This window comes from Suricata suricatta, chromosome 13 (assembly GCF_006229205.1).
Source record: "Suricata suricatta isolate VVHF042 chromosome 13, meerkat_22Aug2017_6uvM2_HiC, whole genome shotgun sequence".
Classification (NCBI taxonomy): Eukaryota; Metazoa; Chordata; class Mammalia; order Carnivora; family Herpestidae; genus Suricata; species Suricata suricatta.
Window position 1 is genome coordinate 23,430,547 of NC_043712.1, and position 15,153 is coordinate 23,445,699.

Genomic DNA, 15,153 nt, shown 5'->3' on the forward strand with positions numbered 1-15,153 from the left:
AGATGGTCCTAAAAACTCTGTGTTCCATTTGCAAGCTGGCCCACCCCGCAGGACTACCACAGAACATGGCTGGGCCCTGGAACGGCTTCTCTGGTCTTGAAGGACTTTGTTTTCCTTCTGGCTCCTTAGTTGTGTTAGAATGACCAGCATAGGGAAGGTTCCTACAAACCCTCATCGTCAGCCTCAGAACTGGCAGCCTCTGTCCTGCACCCATCCCAGATTCTAACTGTATATCCTACAGTTTGAAGGGGAGTCCAGTCTAGTAGGAAGTGAGCAGCTGAATAGTTGTCCCCTTCAGACACATACCTATACCTCATAATCTGCCAGGTTTCAGCAACCAGCCATCATGAGGGCTTGCTACGAACTGGTATTGAGACATAATTGACAGTCCGAACAGAAAGTACAGTTAGTGCAGGGATCAGACATCCTCAGCTCTTTACAAGCCTCCATGGAGCACGGAATGTACTCTGCTCCTCTGTGGGAGGCTGAGCCGTTGGAGCTTACTTCCTGTCGGTGTTTATCAGAACTGTTTACGTGCCCTAACAGCATTTACTCTCTCCTCCATCTTCATCACACTCCCCTTCTGTGCAGATTTAACAATCCGATAGTTCCTAAAAGGGACAGAATAATGTTAGAGCTAGTTGTCTCCCAGGAGCGTTTAAGCAGGCCGCACGTGATACATGTCTGTGTTATGTCACCACCCCTCCCACTTTTGTGTGACAAATGTGTATTTTTAAGGCACACGCTGCATATTGTGAAGTTGTTCTTATTAAGTCATGAACTAGAGAAACACTGTGGAGGGAACGTGAGGATTGTTTAATACCACAGGAGCAAACGTGCGGGCTCAGCTCCCCGTGTGTAGGGTGGGCGCTACCCAGCAGAGCAGATGCGTGGCAGCCAGGCTTCGTCAGAGCTCAGAAGCACCGTCTGTAGAGGAAGAAAGGCCCATGTTCCTCGTACTCAAAGCGGTGGACCCACAGTGGTTGGAAGCCCTGAAGCGATGCCAGGATAGAGCCGCCCGTCCACACTGCAGTGTCTCTCTCGGGCAACACGTTTACCTGGGGGCTGTCATTGGGACACATGCTGCTCAGCTCCTTCTGCAGCCGGTTAGGGAATCCGCTGAGCATCGTGCTCCCCCCACAAAGCAGGATGTTCCCCATGAGATCTCGTTTGAGGGCAACGTCACACTTGTTGAGGCAGGACACTGTCTGGGTGTGAAGCCCCAGCTGCATGGACTGGATCAGGGAAGGCTTAAAGAACATCTCTGCACAGAGGAACCTTTCCTGGCCCAGCTCTATCTGCTTCCCGTCAGGCAGTACGTACTGGGTTGTATGCTCAGTGGCAGGGATTTTCTTCTCTTCGACGGGGTCCAGGGCCACAAAGCAGCATTTCTTCTTAATGTCCTCCACAATGCCTATGTGGTCCTTAGTGAAGTATTTCCCCGAGTTATTCATGAGGCCCATCAAGTAGGCTGTCAGGTCAGAGCCCGCGTAGTCCAGCCGTCCGGTGATGCTGGGCAAAGGATAACCCTCATAGATGGGGACCACGTAGGACACGCCGTGGCCAACCTCCACCACTAGGCCCGAGGTCCTTCCATAGGAGTACATGGACAGGCGGGATTGGTAGGCGATGTGCATTGCAGGAGTGCGGAAGGCTTCAAACAGCATTTCAGCATACTTCTCTCTGTTGGTGTGTGGGCTCAGGGGTGGGTCTGAAACCAAGACCGCGTGCTCCTCTGGGGCGATCTTCATCTCTTGATGGAAGAGATATTCCCAGATGTCTTGCACGGAATCCCAGTCCACGATGATGCCATGTCGCAGAGGATTAACTAGCTTGAGACGAACCTCCGGATTGATGAGCTCCCGCCCCACGAATGTCTCCTTGCGATTGTCGCCAGTTTTAGCCGTCTCCATGTAGGGCTTGCCCACTGTTGTTGAGATGTTATGGGTGGGCTTTGGCAGCCCAGCAAAGCCACATTTGCAGTAGCCAGTGCCAAGGTCCACGACCACTGCTTTGGTCACCTCTGCCTTGGGCTTGTCCTTAACCATTGTTGATTTAGTAGGTTTTTCTGGCTCTGAACGGTTACAGCGGACCCACACCGCGCGCTTCGCCGGGCCCTCCTTCAGGGAGGCAGTCTGGAGGATGTGTGCCTGGGGGGAGGCCTGCTCACCTGCTCTCTTGGCGGGCCCATCCCCAATGACTGCTGCCTGTGGGGCCCACGTGCTATTAAAAGCCATTTGCTCTCAGAAAGTTCCTTGATCCCACAGGCTCCAAGGACTGAAAGACTATATTAGATGGCAACGTGAGAACTCCCCAGTGATGACATCACTGATTATGATGTAATCTGGTAACCTGGGGTTTTCTAGATACAGGGAACCTGTGTCTCATGTTAGGGTGAACTTGGGGTGGTATTTCTGAAGTGACTTAACCTTTTTCTAGACTTTGTAATAAACCTGATTTAGCCAAGCAGTTATTTATTGATCACTTGCAATGGCAAGGCAGCTGGGAATAAAGGGCAGCCAGGGAGAAAAAAGATAATCTCTGGCTTGGTAGAGTTTATGTTCTAGTCCGTGGGGTTTGGGGAGAGGTAGACAATAGCCAAAACAAACAGATGTCAGAAAATGTTAAGGGCAAAAAGAAAAGCAGAGAAAGAGATTGGGGAGGGTGGCTGTGTTTATGTGCCTGGGCAGGGGTCCGTGAGAGGATGACACTTGAATGAAGACCGGAGGAGGTGCGGGACGGTGCCGTGTGTACGCCCTGTATATCGGGAGCAGCAGGTGCCGATGGTGGAGGCACAGCTGTGACTGATGAGTGAGAGAAGGGGTCAGCACACTAGGGCCTGCCTGTTTTTGTAAATAAACTTTTATTTAAACATGTGCTCATTTACATCTTGCCTATGGCTGCTTTTGTGCTGCAACCACAGAATGGCCTCATTGCCACAGAGACTACATGGCTCGCAAAAGTGCACATTTTTACTATCAGACCCTTATAGAGAAAGTTGGCCAGCCCCTGAGTTAGAGGATCTCCAGACCCCTGTGGCTGAGTGGGGAGAGCAAGGAAAACTGAGGTGAGAGACGGGGGTGGGAGGGGTGAGCAGCCCACATCCACCCCCTGGGCCATTGCTAGGACTTTGGTTCTGACTCTGCATGAGACCAGAAAGCAGTAGAGAGTTTTGACACTGCCAGATTTATTTAGCAGGACTGATTGCTGCTGTGGTGACTGAGCACTTCTGTCTCCCTTGTTTCTCAGGACAGCCTGCAGAAGAATTATTTTTAGGCACATATCTGTGCCCATACTCCATGCAGATTGGCAGTGAGATTGGACCATGCAGAATTGCACTGATAACACTGAGGCTCTTAGGTGCAGAGCTCACTGTGGATATCCAGCCAGCAGTGGTCAAGCTCTCCCGACCACGACTTCTTCCCAGAGGTGTGGTGTGGACACACCTTGATGAGACCCACAGTGTGTCTCTGAAGCTGCATGGCCACCATCTCACATGCCATCTCTGAAGCTGGGCACGTCGGTGCTTTTTGTTATATAGTCCCACACTTTTCATAAAAGAGCAGTTAGTACAATGGTGGGCCTTCTTTAAGGAGGTTGCTGGGGGGCACCTGGGTGGCTCAGTTGGTTAAGCGGCTGACTTTGGCTCAGGTCATGATCTCAGAGTTCGTGGGTTCGAGCCCCACATCAGGCTCTGTGCTGACAGCTTAGCCTGGAGCCTGCTTCAGATTCTGTGTGCCCCTGCCCCACTCATGCTCTGTTTCTCTCTGTCTCAATAATAAATAAAAACATTTAAAACAATTTTTAAAGGAGGTTGCCGGGCATGCTTTTGGCTCCTTGAGGGGTGTGAGAGAAGGAAAGGACCAAGTCCAGTCTTGTGGCTGTCTGACGGGGGCAGTCAAGGTGTTCTCACAGAGACAAAGTCTCAGCATCTTTGAATTTGGGATAGGAAAGTGCTTTTCTGTACATCTGGCTGCCTGAAAAGTTGTTTATGTGCCTCTGCTGTTCAGTACGGGTTTGCATGGCCATCTTGGATTATTTGATGTCATAGTCAAAGAACGTTTATGTGGTAACCAAAGGCATATTTAATTTAAAATGACCTGTTTTTCCTTCTCAACCCTTCTCTTGAATTCTGAAAGATCTGCAGCTGCTTAGAATATTAAAAAAATTTTTTTTTCTTCAGGTTTATTCATTTTTCAGAGACAGAGTATGAGTGGGGAAGGAGCAGAGAGGGATACACAAAATCAGAAGCAGGCTCCAGGCTCTGAGCTGTCAGTCTCTGATGTGGGGCTTGAACTCACAGGCTGCGAGATCATGATCTGAGCTGAAGTTGGACGCTCAACTGACTGAGCCACCGAGGTGCCCCTGCTTAGCACATTTTCAATGCCCTGGATTCCTCCAAGAGCATGTGCGCATAGTTTCCTATGACTACTGTAACAAATTTCCACAAATTTAGCAGCTAAACACAAATTTATTATCTATAGTTCTGGAGTTCAGAAGTCCACAATCAGTCTCAGCTAAAATCAAGTCATCAGTGTGGCTGCATTCCTTCCCGAAGCCCTAGGCAATAATCTTTTCCCTGCCTTTCCCAGCTCCTAGAGGCCACCTGCATTCCTTGGCTTGTGGCCCCTTCATCTTCAAAGACCTCTCTGACTGCTGCTTCTGTTGTCACATCTTTTTTGACCTGACTCTCTTTTCTGCCTATGAAAACCCTTGTAATGATTGCTCTACACCCAGCCAGATGGTGCAGGGTAATCTCTCTATCTCAAATTCCTTAACTCCTGTCTGCAAAGTCCCTCTGCCATGAAAGCTAATGTTTACAAATTCCAGGGATTAAGATGTGGACATCTTTGGAGGGCCATTATTCACCCTGTCACCTGACCTTTGCTTCCTACCTCACTGAGACTCCTCAGTCTGACAGACTGTTTCACACGCTCCTCCCCCACAGCCCTGCCCTTTCTTAGCTCCTTCTTTCATTGTGGATGGGAGAGGCGCGAGGCTGGCTTAAAGCCGGTTGTCGTGTCGTTTGTAAAGCCCAAGAGCACAAGACTCTCAGAGTCCACCCCACATCCTTCAGGCTAAAGTTGCTGGACATTTTTCACTCCTTTTACTTCACCTCTCAGGATTTTGAATGCTCGAATGCTCTTTTGTAAGTGAAATCCTTTTCCCTTAGTTTCTGTGTATTCACTCCCCCCCCCCCCCGCCCCGTCCCGCCACCTTGTGTTCCTTCTCTCGAGGTCAGGACACAGTTAATGGTATTGATGATGGGAGAATATGGAGACTGTTGGCACACTGCACCCAAAACCTTCAGTGCCTCGCATGCACAAGCCCCTGTGCTGGTCACTAGCCATCTAAGGTACTTGTAGGCTCCCTGGGGTCTCTGGTGAGATTCCTCAAGGTTAGAGACCCCCTATATTGCTCAGACTATCTTGGGCTACATTTTCACATGGAATCACACCCTACATTTGCTCCTCTGGCCCAAGGCTAGAAAACCAGGAGGTAACCCTTCTCGAAAGCAACCCCGAGGCCCTCCTGTAGTGGAAAAAGATAACTGGGAAAATGAGAGCAAGAAACACATTTCTCCATGAGGTGGTATGCTTGCTCTGGTTTTTGGGACTCCACACACCTTTAATTTTTAAAAGAAAGGTGAACTGGGCCCCTGTAATTTTTAACAGCTATGATAGGGAAGAAAGAATCTAGTAAAGGAAATGCTGGGGGCGCCTGGGTGGCTCAGTTGGTTAAGTGTCTGTCTTTGGTTCAGGTCGTGATCTCACGGTTTGTGGGTTGGAGCCCCGCCTCCGCCTCTGTGCTGACAGCTCAGATCCGGGACCCTGCTTCAGATTCTGGGTCTCCCTCTCTCTCTGCCCCTCCCCTGCACTGTCTCTCTCTCCCTCAAAATAAATAAGCATTAAAAAAAATTTTTTTTAAGCCAAAGCACAGTGTTTCTTATGAATCACCTGAAGGAGTTTTTTTTTGAGGGAAGAGAGTTTGGGATGGAGGGCCCTATGGAAACCTAATGAATTTGTCTGTTGTGCATGACAGACACTGTGTCCTTTGCCTTGATGGAGGTGAGGGATTCATCCCTCTCCCTCACTCCCCAGTCTAGTCTGATCACCTGACATAAATGCAGTGTTTGATGTTAGAAATGTCACAGGAGTAATGAGAGAAGGCCTCAAATGCTAGAGTAAGAGCTTGGGTTGAATTGGGGGTAATTGGAGAACAAACCAAGTAGATGCGATTCTACCTTCTAAACTTCTGTAGAACCTACTTCTTCTCTTCCGCACTCTCACAGCCTGGCTTAGATCACCCTCAAGTCTTACAAGAATGTCTTCAGTGGTGTTTCAGGTCTCAGAGTCTTGCCCCTCTACGGCACAGCTAACCATGCGTCTTTTTCAAATTTTCCAGAAATCTGATCTGACCACCCCCTGCTTTAAGTCTTCACTGGCTCCCCATTGGTCCTCCATTTATTTTTTGAATTTATTTATTTAAATTCAAGTTCATCAACTTACAGTGTAGTATTGGTTCTAGGAGTAGAACTCATCCCAACATGTGCCCTCCTTAATGCCCATCACCCATTTAGCCCATCCCCCTACCCTGGGCTCCGGCAACCCTTAGTTTGTTCACTGTGTTTGAGTCTATTACAGTTTGCCTCACTCTGTTTTCATCTTAGTTCTCTTTTCCTTCCCCTGTGTTCATCTGTTGTTTCTTAGACTCCACATTTGAGTGAAATCATGTGCCTTTCTCTGACTGACTTATTTGGCTTAGCATACTGTCCTCCATTTAACCCAAGCTCTTACTCCTAGCATTTGAGGCCCAATCTAGTTGGTTCCGTGATCTCTCTAGCCCCATCTATTTTTCCAAACGCTTAACTATTACAAGTTCCCATCATGCCCTCCCACCCCACCCGAAGCCTTTGCTCAGGCTGTGCTCTCTGCTTGGGGTGCCCTCCCCTCCCTCCTCCTACCTACTTGACAAATACCCACATACCTGTTCGCAGTCGACTTAGCATTGCTTCTCTGGAGAAGCTGCTACTCCCTCCCTCTGGCAACCACTCCTCCCTCTTGCACCTTTGTTGTCCCAGTAGATTTCCACCTGCAAACCCCTCTGTGTCCATCCTGTCATCTTCCCACCTAGACTGGACACTGCCGTAGCCAGGGTTCAGTCATCTGTCCCTGGCAGGCTGCACTGGGCGGGACCTGCCACAGACCCCAATAAATGTTGAGTAAAGGGACCAAAGTACTGTTGGGGCCCTTACACTCTTTAAGACCTGGTGAACTGAAATTGAGTGAACTTGAGAGAAAAGACACCTATTTCAAGAGCCGTTGACAAGAGTTGTTGGGCAAATCATTTAAATACTGCGCCTTCACTTCCTCAGTTCTGCCCTACCCCAGGATTCTGGGTAGGAACGTATGTGAGGTACCTGGGTACAGCGCCTGGCTTAACTGTAGGGGCTCAAGTATTTACCACCCTCCAAGTCAGGAAGCAGAGGAGAAAAAGGTGTTCAGTCGATGGACAGGGCATTAGGAGCAGGGATGTAAGGGGTGGGACACAAAAGCCTAAGACCCCAGTGTGCTTGGGTTTCTAAAACTGCTGGCTGTAGTGGCCTGTTCTGTCTTGGACCCAAGCTAAGTTAGGTGGATGGATGGTGGTGGGGGCCAAGGCCAACCCCTCCCGGAGCCACCAGAATGGACCAGCCCTCAGTGACATCACAATCCTGGGGGGTTGCCAAGGCACTGCTGGAGGCGGACCCTCTCACTTCTCCCCATGGAGCTCTAGGATGTGGATGTGAGAAGGGTGAGCGAAGAAGGAAGATGGCGACGAGGAGCAGCCCTAACCCCGTGCCCATGGGCACGGCTCAGGGTGACCTTGGAGAGGCAGGAACACTGCCGGGTCCTGATGCTGGCATCCAGGAGACCGGGTCAGCTGCTCAGCTGAAGATGAAGCCCAAGCAGGTGCGCAAACTCAAGGCACTCATCATTGACCTGGGCTCCCAGTACTGTAAGTGTGGCTATGCAGGGGAGCCGAGACCCACCTACTTCATCTCCTCCACGGTGGGCAAGTGCTACTCCGAGGCCGCCGATGCTGGCGACACCCGCAAGGAGACCTATGTGGGCCACGAGCTGCTCAACACCGAGGCGCCCCTGAAGCTGATGAACCCGCTGAAGTACGGCATCGTGGTGGACTGGGACTGCGTACAGAGCATCTGGGAGTACGTCTTCCACACGGCCATGAAGATCCTGCCCGAGGAGCACGCCGTGCTGGTCTCTGACCCCCCGCTCAGCCCCAGCAGCAACCGGGAGAAGTACGCAGAGCTCCTGTTCGAGACCTTCGGCATCCCTGCCATGCATGTGACGTCCCAGTCACTGCTGTCCATCTACTCCTACGGCAAGACCTCGGGCCTGGTGGTGGAGAGCGGGCACGGCGTCTCGCACGTGGTGCCCATCTCGGAGGGCGACGTGCTGCCGGGCCTGACGGGACGTGCCGACTATGCTGGGAGCGACCTCACCAACTACCTGCTGCAGCTGCTTAACGAGGCCGGCCACAAGTTCACGGACGACCACCTGCACATCATCGAGCACATCAAGAAGAAGTGCTGCTACTCTGCACTCCTGCCTGAGCAGGAGCTCGGCCTGGGCCTCGAGGAGGTGCGTGTGGACTATGAGCTCCCCGACGGCCAGCTCATCACCATCGGCCGGGAGCGCTTCCAGTGCGCCGAGATGCTCTTCAAGCCCAGCCTGGTGGGCAGCACCCAGCCCAGCCTCCCCGCACTCACCGCCGCCTGCCTGGACCGCTGCCAGGAGGCGGGTTTCAAGGAGGAGATGGCCGCCAGCGTGCTGCTGTGTGGTGGCTGCACCATGCTGGATGGCTTCCCCGAGCGCTTCCAGAGGGAGCTGAGCCTCCTCTGCCCCGGGGCCAGCCCTGCAGTGGCCGCCGCTCCTGAGAGGAAGACCTCCGTGTGGACCGGCGGCTCCATCCTGGCCTCCCTACAGGCCTTCCAGCAGCTGTGGGTCAGCAAGGAAGAGTTTGAGGAGCGGGGCAGTGCAGCCATCTACAGCAAGTGCTGAGTGGCAGTGCCCGGATGGGCGAGGCCTGGTGGGCAGGTGGCCTCTGGCCACTCTATACACATTTACAGAATTTCACATAAAAACTTTAACATGCACTGGTTCTTTTCTGCTCTGGATTTCTTGCTCTAGTCTGACGGCAGGTGGTGGGGATTTGGGCTTAGAAATCTCAGCACCTTCTGCTCTGCTGAGTCAGGAGCAGCAGATGGGCAGTGGGGCAGGGAGCTGTGCCTCACTCACTGACCCATCCCCCTGAACCCCGATCATGAAGGTGATGTCATCTCAGAGCCCAGTGTCTTCTCCTAGCTCCTCGGAGCTCAAAACCCAGCTCAACAGTCATATTGCTTGTTCACCTATGGGCCCAAAGGCAAACAAAGGCTCATATTAAGGGGATAGCTTGGGACCCATAGTCAGGTGGGGGTGGTAAGCTTAGCCAGGTGTCCCTCTAGCCCTGATGGTCACACATCTTCCCCCTGCTGCGCACGGCTTCATCCTTGCTTGGTCTACCCAGGCTCGCTCTCTAACCTCCCCCCAGAGCCTACCCTTTTCAAGGGTATAGCCCATGGGTGTGCATCTTCTAATTGTGAGGGGCCATTCTGCCTCTCAGGGGCCCTCCCCCTACCAACCCCAGCCCAAACTGCAGCTATTTTTGCACTCACAGAGCAAAGCCACTGAATCCAGAAAAACCAGAAAGCCCTTTAGAAATCATGGGATTCTCTCCCTGCTGTAGACATGGGGAAACAGGACCAGGAGGGAGGTGTCTGTGTCAAGGGCTTAGCCCAAGTCTTCTGACCTAGGTTATGATTGTTTCCAGAAAGGCAAACATGGTTACTTTAGGGTATGTCTACCACAGACGAGGTGGCTTGCCAACAAGAGAAGTTTAACTCTGGAGGCTCCAAGTCCAAGATCAGGGTGCCAGCATGGCTGTGTTCTGGAGAAAGCCCTCTTCGGGGTTGCAGACTGCTCACATCTTGCTGTATTCTCACGTGGTGGAAGGAATTACGGAACTCTCTGAGGCCTTTTATAAAGGCACTAACCCCATTCATGATGGGACCTAGTCACTTCCCAAAGGCCCCACCTCATACCATTACCTTGGACATTAGGTTTCCAACATGAATTGGCCGAGGCTGGTGGTGGGAAGGAGTCTCGAGCAATGGTTCTTCATGGTTAGCAACCATTAAGCACTTAGCAAGCACCTACTGTGGATGGGGCCCAGAGCTGGAGACAGAATGACCAGAATGGGGCCCTTCCCCTGGGATCACACACAGCTAGGGGGGGATTTGGTGGTCACCCATGTCGGTAGGGAGATAGGCCTGAGCTCAGTGTTTCCGGGGTGGGAAGGTGGAGGCGCGGTGTGTTGGAAAGCTGAATGGAGAAGTGCCAGGTGCGGTGGCCACTTGGTGGTTTCGAGACTGAGGGTGAGTGTTGTGAGATTTCAGTTGAGGGATGAATGTCCACCTACAAGAGGGTGGCTCCTTCCTCTTTCCCCAGCCGCCTTCTGCTGTCATCTGTGGGATCAGACACTGGTGAACTGTGTAATCTGATGGGTTACTGAATTTCTCTGAACCACCTCTTACCTTAGGCAGCGTCCTGATTTGGGTGGTCAGTGAGGTCTGTCCTGGGCCTGTGCTGGAGGCTGTGGACTTGTGGAAGAACCAGATGTGGTCTTTATTGCCCAATGCCTTGCCATGTAGTCCTTCCCCATTGCCCAGAACTGGGTCACTAGCCTGGGGTTTGAGTCCCTTGGGGCTGGCAGGACCTTGGTGCTGTGCAGGGACGGGCTCTTTCCTGTAGAGAGGAGTTGCAGCCTGGGGGCCTGGAGGTTGATGGTGCCATTAGGCGCATTTTGTTTGGCAGGCACAGTACATGCACGGTTTCCTGAATGTGAATTCTCTCCCTGGGGCTCACATTCTTCAGGTTGCCCAAGTCTCTACCACCCTGATCTCTTCACACATGCCAGCGGCTGCAACATCTTTTGCTTAATTAGCCAGCATTCATTTTCACTGCTTGCACCCCAAGAACCTTTGATAAAACTAATCCTAAAATCCTGATGAGATACAGACAAGGAAACAGAGAGGAAAGTGACATGCCCCAAGTCACAGGCAGGAAGCTAGCACCCTCTTCCACATTTTGGTCTTTTTTTTTTTTAATGTTTTATTTATTTTTGAGCGAGAGACAGCCCAAGCAAGGATGGGGTCAGAGAGAGGGAGACACAGAATCTGAAGACAGGCTCCAGGCTCTGAGCTAGCTGTCAGCACAGAGCCTGATGCGGGGCTCGAATCCACGAACCGTGAGATCATGATCTGAGCCAAAGTCAGATGCTTAGCTGGTGGAGCCACCCAGGCGCCCCCACAGTTTGGTCTTGAAGACACCTGTGTCTAGTCCCTGACCCCCATCTTCTCCTCGCTTCCCACACCCTCAGCAACTTCTGTCTCCAATGACAGCTTCACTGCCCTTGCTGCCTGGTTATCCCCTCCAGAGTCATCCCTGTGTGCCAGAGACTGTAAAAACACTAATCACTTAATTCTTTTTTTTTTTTTAATGTTTTATTTATTTTTAAGACAGAGGGAGACAGAGCATGAGAGGGGGAGGCGCAGAGAGAGAAGGAGACACAGAACTGGAAGCAGGCTCCAGGCTCTGAGCTAGCTGTTAGCACAGAGCCCGACGCGGGGCTTGAACCCACGAACGTGAGATCTGACCTGAGCCGAAGCCGGAGGCTTAACCGACTGAGCCACCCAGGCGCCCCACTAATCACTTAATTCTTGACATGAATTTATTCAAGTCAATCACAGACACAACAGATTTAATTTTGGTGGAAAAATATGGGTCAGTGACTTTCCGCCTAAAATGACCAACCACGTGCGTTTATCTCCTCTCCCTCTGTAGACTACATGACAGTGGAAGAATACAGATGTAGAATCCCGCTGCAGATGAGGATGGTAGGGGGCAACGCAAGAGGTCAGAGATGTCTTCCGGATTCTAGAAGAAGGAAAGCGGATGCAGGACAGGAAGGTTGCCCGTCTGAAGCTTGCAAGGGGCTCCCACTGAAGGAAGGTGACTTTTCTGTCCTGCAGAACAGGTAGAGTTTTGGGACTTGGAAATACCAAGTAGGGGAGACCTAAAAGTGAAGTTTGTGGACACAGTGGGATGGGGGAGAGGATAGGAACTAATGGTCTGAGATGGTCAGCCTCTAAGTGTGAAGTTCACAGGTAAAACACTGAAGAGGCATTGCTGGTACAGGAAAGAGGAGTGTGTGTGAAGAAGAGGTCATGAACTTGGCCTGCGTCCCCTTGTTCCTCCCCCAGAGGACAAGCCATATTTGTGGAATCGATAGTTGATGCCTCCACTTCCCCCTCAAACCTTCCCCACAACTTCCAGTTTCTGCATGGGCATCACATGCGGCCCCCCAGGCTAACTTCCTCTCCACAGCCAAGGGGCTAAGCCAGTCAGAGCCGCCATCTGCCTGGCCACTACAGTGGGCCAGGAGTGAGCATGTGACCTCAGTGTGTCGGAGCCAAGGCACAGGCCTTTCGCTGGGAAGGTTGACATGGGATTGGTATGACCTAGAACTGCTTCGGCAACGTTTGTTACCAGGAAGCCAACCTAAAGCCAACCCACCAGGGAGCACGGAACTCAGTAGCTGGTGTCCTGATGGTAGTGACCTCAGAATGAAACAGCCTAGAGCGCCCTCTACTGTCAGACGTTGTTTCCCTGAGCCGATGCATTCAGCCTCCTGACTCCTCAGTGTGTGTATCGGCCACCAGCAACTGGGAGCCTTCCGCCTGTTTCCTTCTCAACAGTGGTATTCCTCCAGGGCACTTTGTGTAGAGGAGGGGCTAGGATTGGAGAGGGCTCTTATAATTGAAATTTTAATAACAGTTCATTTATTTCCCAACAAAAAGGCTACTACACATGAAGAACTTTTATCAGGATTTTAGCGTGTGTCAGATAACACAGTAAGGCTGCAGTGCAGAAACCTGAGTGTCTACTGGCCGTGGTGCTGTATTCTCTGGTTTAGATATTTGTCCCTGAGGTTGAAGTTGGAGCTCCTTAAAGGCAGGAACTTTGACTGCCTCATCCGCGTTTTCTGCAGCCCAGTGCAGGGCACGGCACAAGGTGGATGCTTAGCACATTCCTGCTGAAATGACTTACTCTCAGTCTGTGAGGGGGAAGCTACGAGTATTTTCCTCATTTTACAAATGAGGACACTATAGCCTGGTGAGGCTAAACATCTTGTCCCAGTTTGGAGGCCTGGTAAATCAGTCTTGTTCTAAATCAAAGTCTTGTGATTCCAAAATGCCTCTTTGCTTTTTGTCTCCTACCTTCCTGCAAATTACCGATTTCTTTAACCAAGAAAAAAGATTGACTTAAAAATTGATTTCAAATAATGAACAACAAACATGATGTAATTTCATATTCCCCTTGAGGTATAAAAGTTAAGAATGCCTGAGGTTGCCAGAGACAGAAAGAAGCAAGTATTGAGGGACATCATGTAGTGAAATGCTACTATTCAGACGTGGCAAGCGGCCCGTCCTCCTCACTTCCTGTCTGGACAGCCTGATCTCTTTTCCCCTAGGGTTTATTACCAAGTCTGCTCCAAGACTTATCTGCAGAAGATGGGTTTAAGCAATTAACTTTATTATAATACAAACTATTAATGATGTTCTACTTGATATTAGGTGGGTTTTTTTTTCTTTTTTAAAAATTTTAAAATGTTTATTTATTTTTGAGAGACAGAGCATGAGCAGGGGAGGGGCAGAAAGGGAGAGAGACACAGAAGCTGAAGCAGGATCCAGGCTCGAGCTGTCAGCACAGAGCCCGACAGAGGGCTCAAACTCACAAGCTGTGAGATCATGACTTGAGCCGAAGTCGGACGCTGAACCAACTGAGTCATCCAGGTGCCCCTGGTATCATCTCTTTTCAATGCACTCTTCTTTGATTTTCCTTTTAAAATATCTAAAATGGACTCAAATGAATTAGCACTATTAAAGAACCATTCAAATTTAACTAAGATTTCAGGATAGTTTCATACAATGATAAAAAAAAAGATTAAAATATGTATTTAAGTTTTAAAAATGGACTCCTCTACTTATTGACAATCTACAGCAAAATTTTCATTCTCTAGGATTATTACATGTAGCATGAAGTCTGTTCCTAAAAGGCAAAAGCTAAACAATTGGAAACTACACACTTTAAAAACAAAGTTAATTTCATATTTATAGCATGTGAAAATAAGTCCCATATCCAGTAATCCAATTCATAGTGTATTAAGGATTATGCTTTTGAAGTAAATTCATTACTGACCTTCCTGTTGGAGATACATTGTTGGAAGTTTAGAGCACTTAACAAATGCTCTAAAATGTTCTAAAATGGTATCCTAAGTTATAGAGCATTGTAGTAACATTAAAAAATATATATATACCATGCAGGGCTGCAATTGCTTGAAAAAGTTCTTTCCTGGAGACAGTAATAAGGTACATTTGTCCCCAAATCACTGTTTTGTTAATATGCTGATTCTGTTTGAGGATTATTTCCATCTTCTCTTTCACTGATTATTGTTGGTTTTTGTATGAGTTAAGATGTGAACTTTCATATTATTTGACTGGACAAGCCTCTTGTGACAGCTTTCAAAGGGACACACAAAACGTTTCTCCCCAGTATGGATGTGTACATGGGTACGCAGATTGTAGTCCAGGGAAAAGCGTTTTCCGCACCCTTCAAAAGTGCACCGAAATGGCCTCTCCAGTATGAACCAGAAAATGTTATTTTAGTTTTGCTTTCTCACTGAATGCTTTCCCACATTCTGCACATACATGATCTCGGGGAGCATGAACAAGGAGATGCTTTCTCAGGGAAGCTCTATTCCTTAACTTCTTTGTGCACCCACTCTGAGGACAAACAATTCTTTCTGGAGCATCATATTTCTTTTTTTGGGGGGGCTTCTTTCTAGCAAATTCTGAGAACTGTTTAGGATCTGATACATCAGGGCTGGGCATCCCTCCAGGAGGAAGCTTCTTGCCTGTCACATGCTTTGAATACTCAAGCTGCGAATTCTCTACAACAATCTCTTGAGAAAATTCTTGTTTTCCCC

The 15,153-nt window shown here is 49.8% G+C and overlaps 2 protein-coding genes and 1 pseudogene across 2 annotated transcripts; 1 reads left to right on the forward strand and 2 right to left on the reverse strand.

Annotated features, from left to right (window-relative positions):
• Positions 1-793: 793 nt before the first annotated feature.
• Positions 794-2,289, reverse strand: ACTL7A (actin like 7A). The gene has a single exon (XM_029920839.1). It carries the CDS (start codon positions 2,235-2,237, stop codon positions 915-917), a length of 1,323 nt encoding a protein of 440 aa, XP_029776699.1. The 5' UTR covers positions 2,238-2,289; the 3' UTR covers positions 794-914.
• A 5,454-nt stretch (positions 2,290-7,743) lies between these two features.
• ACTL7B (actin like 7B) lies at positions 7,744-9,165 on the forward strand. Its single transcript, XM_029920838.1, has one exon. The coding sequence runs from the start codon at positions 7,812-7,814 to the stop codon at positions 9,063-9,065; it is 1,254 nt and encodes a 417-aa protein (XP_029776698.1). The 5' UTR covers positions 7,744-7,811; the 3' UTR covers positions 9,066-9,165.
• Positions 9,166-14,607: 5,442 nt separating this feature from the next.
• LOC115275874 lies at positions 14,608-15,145 on the reverse strand (annotated as a pseudogene).
• Between the last annotated feature and the right edge of the window lie 8 nt (positions 15,146-15,153).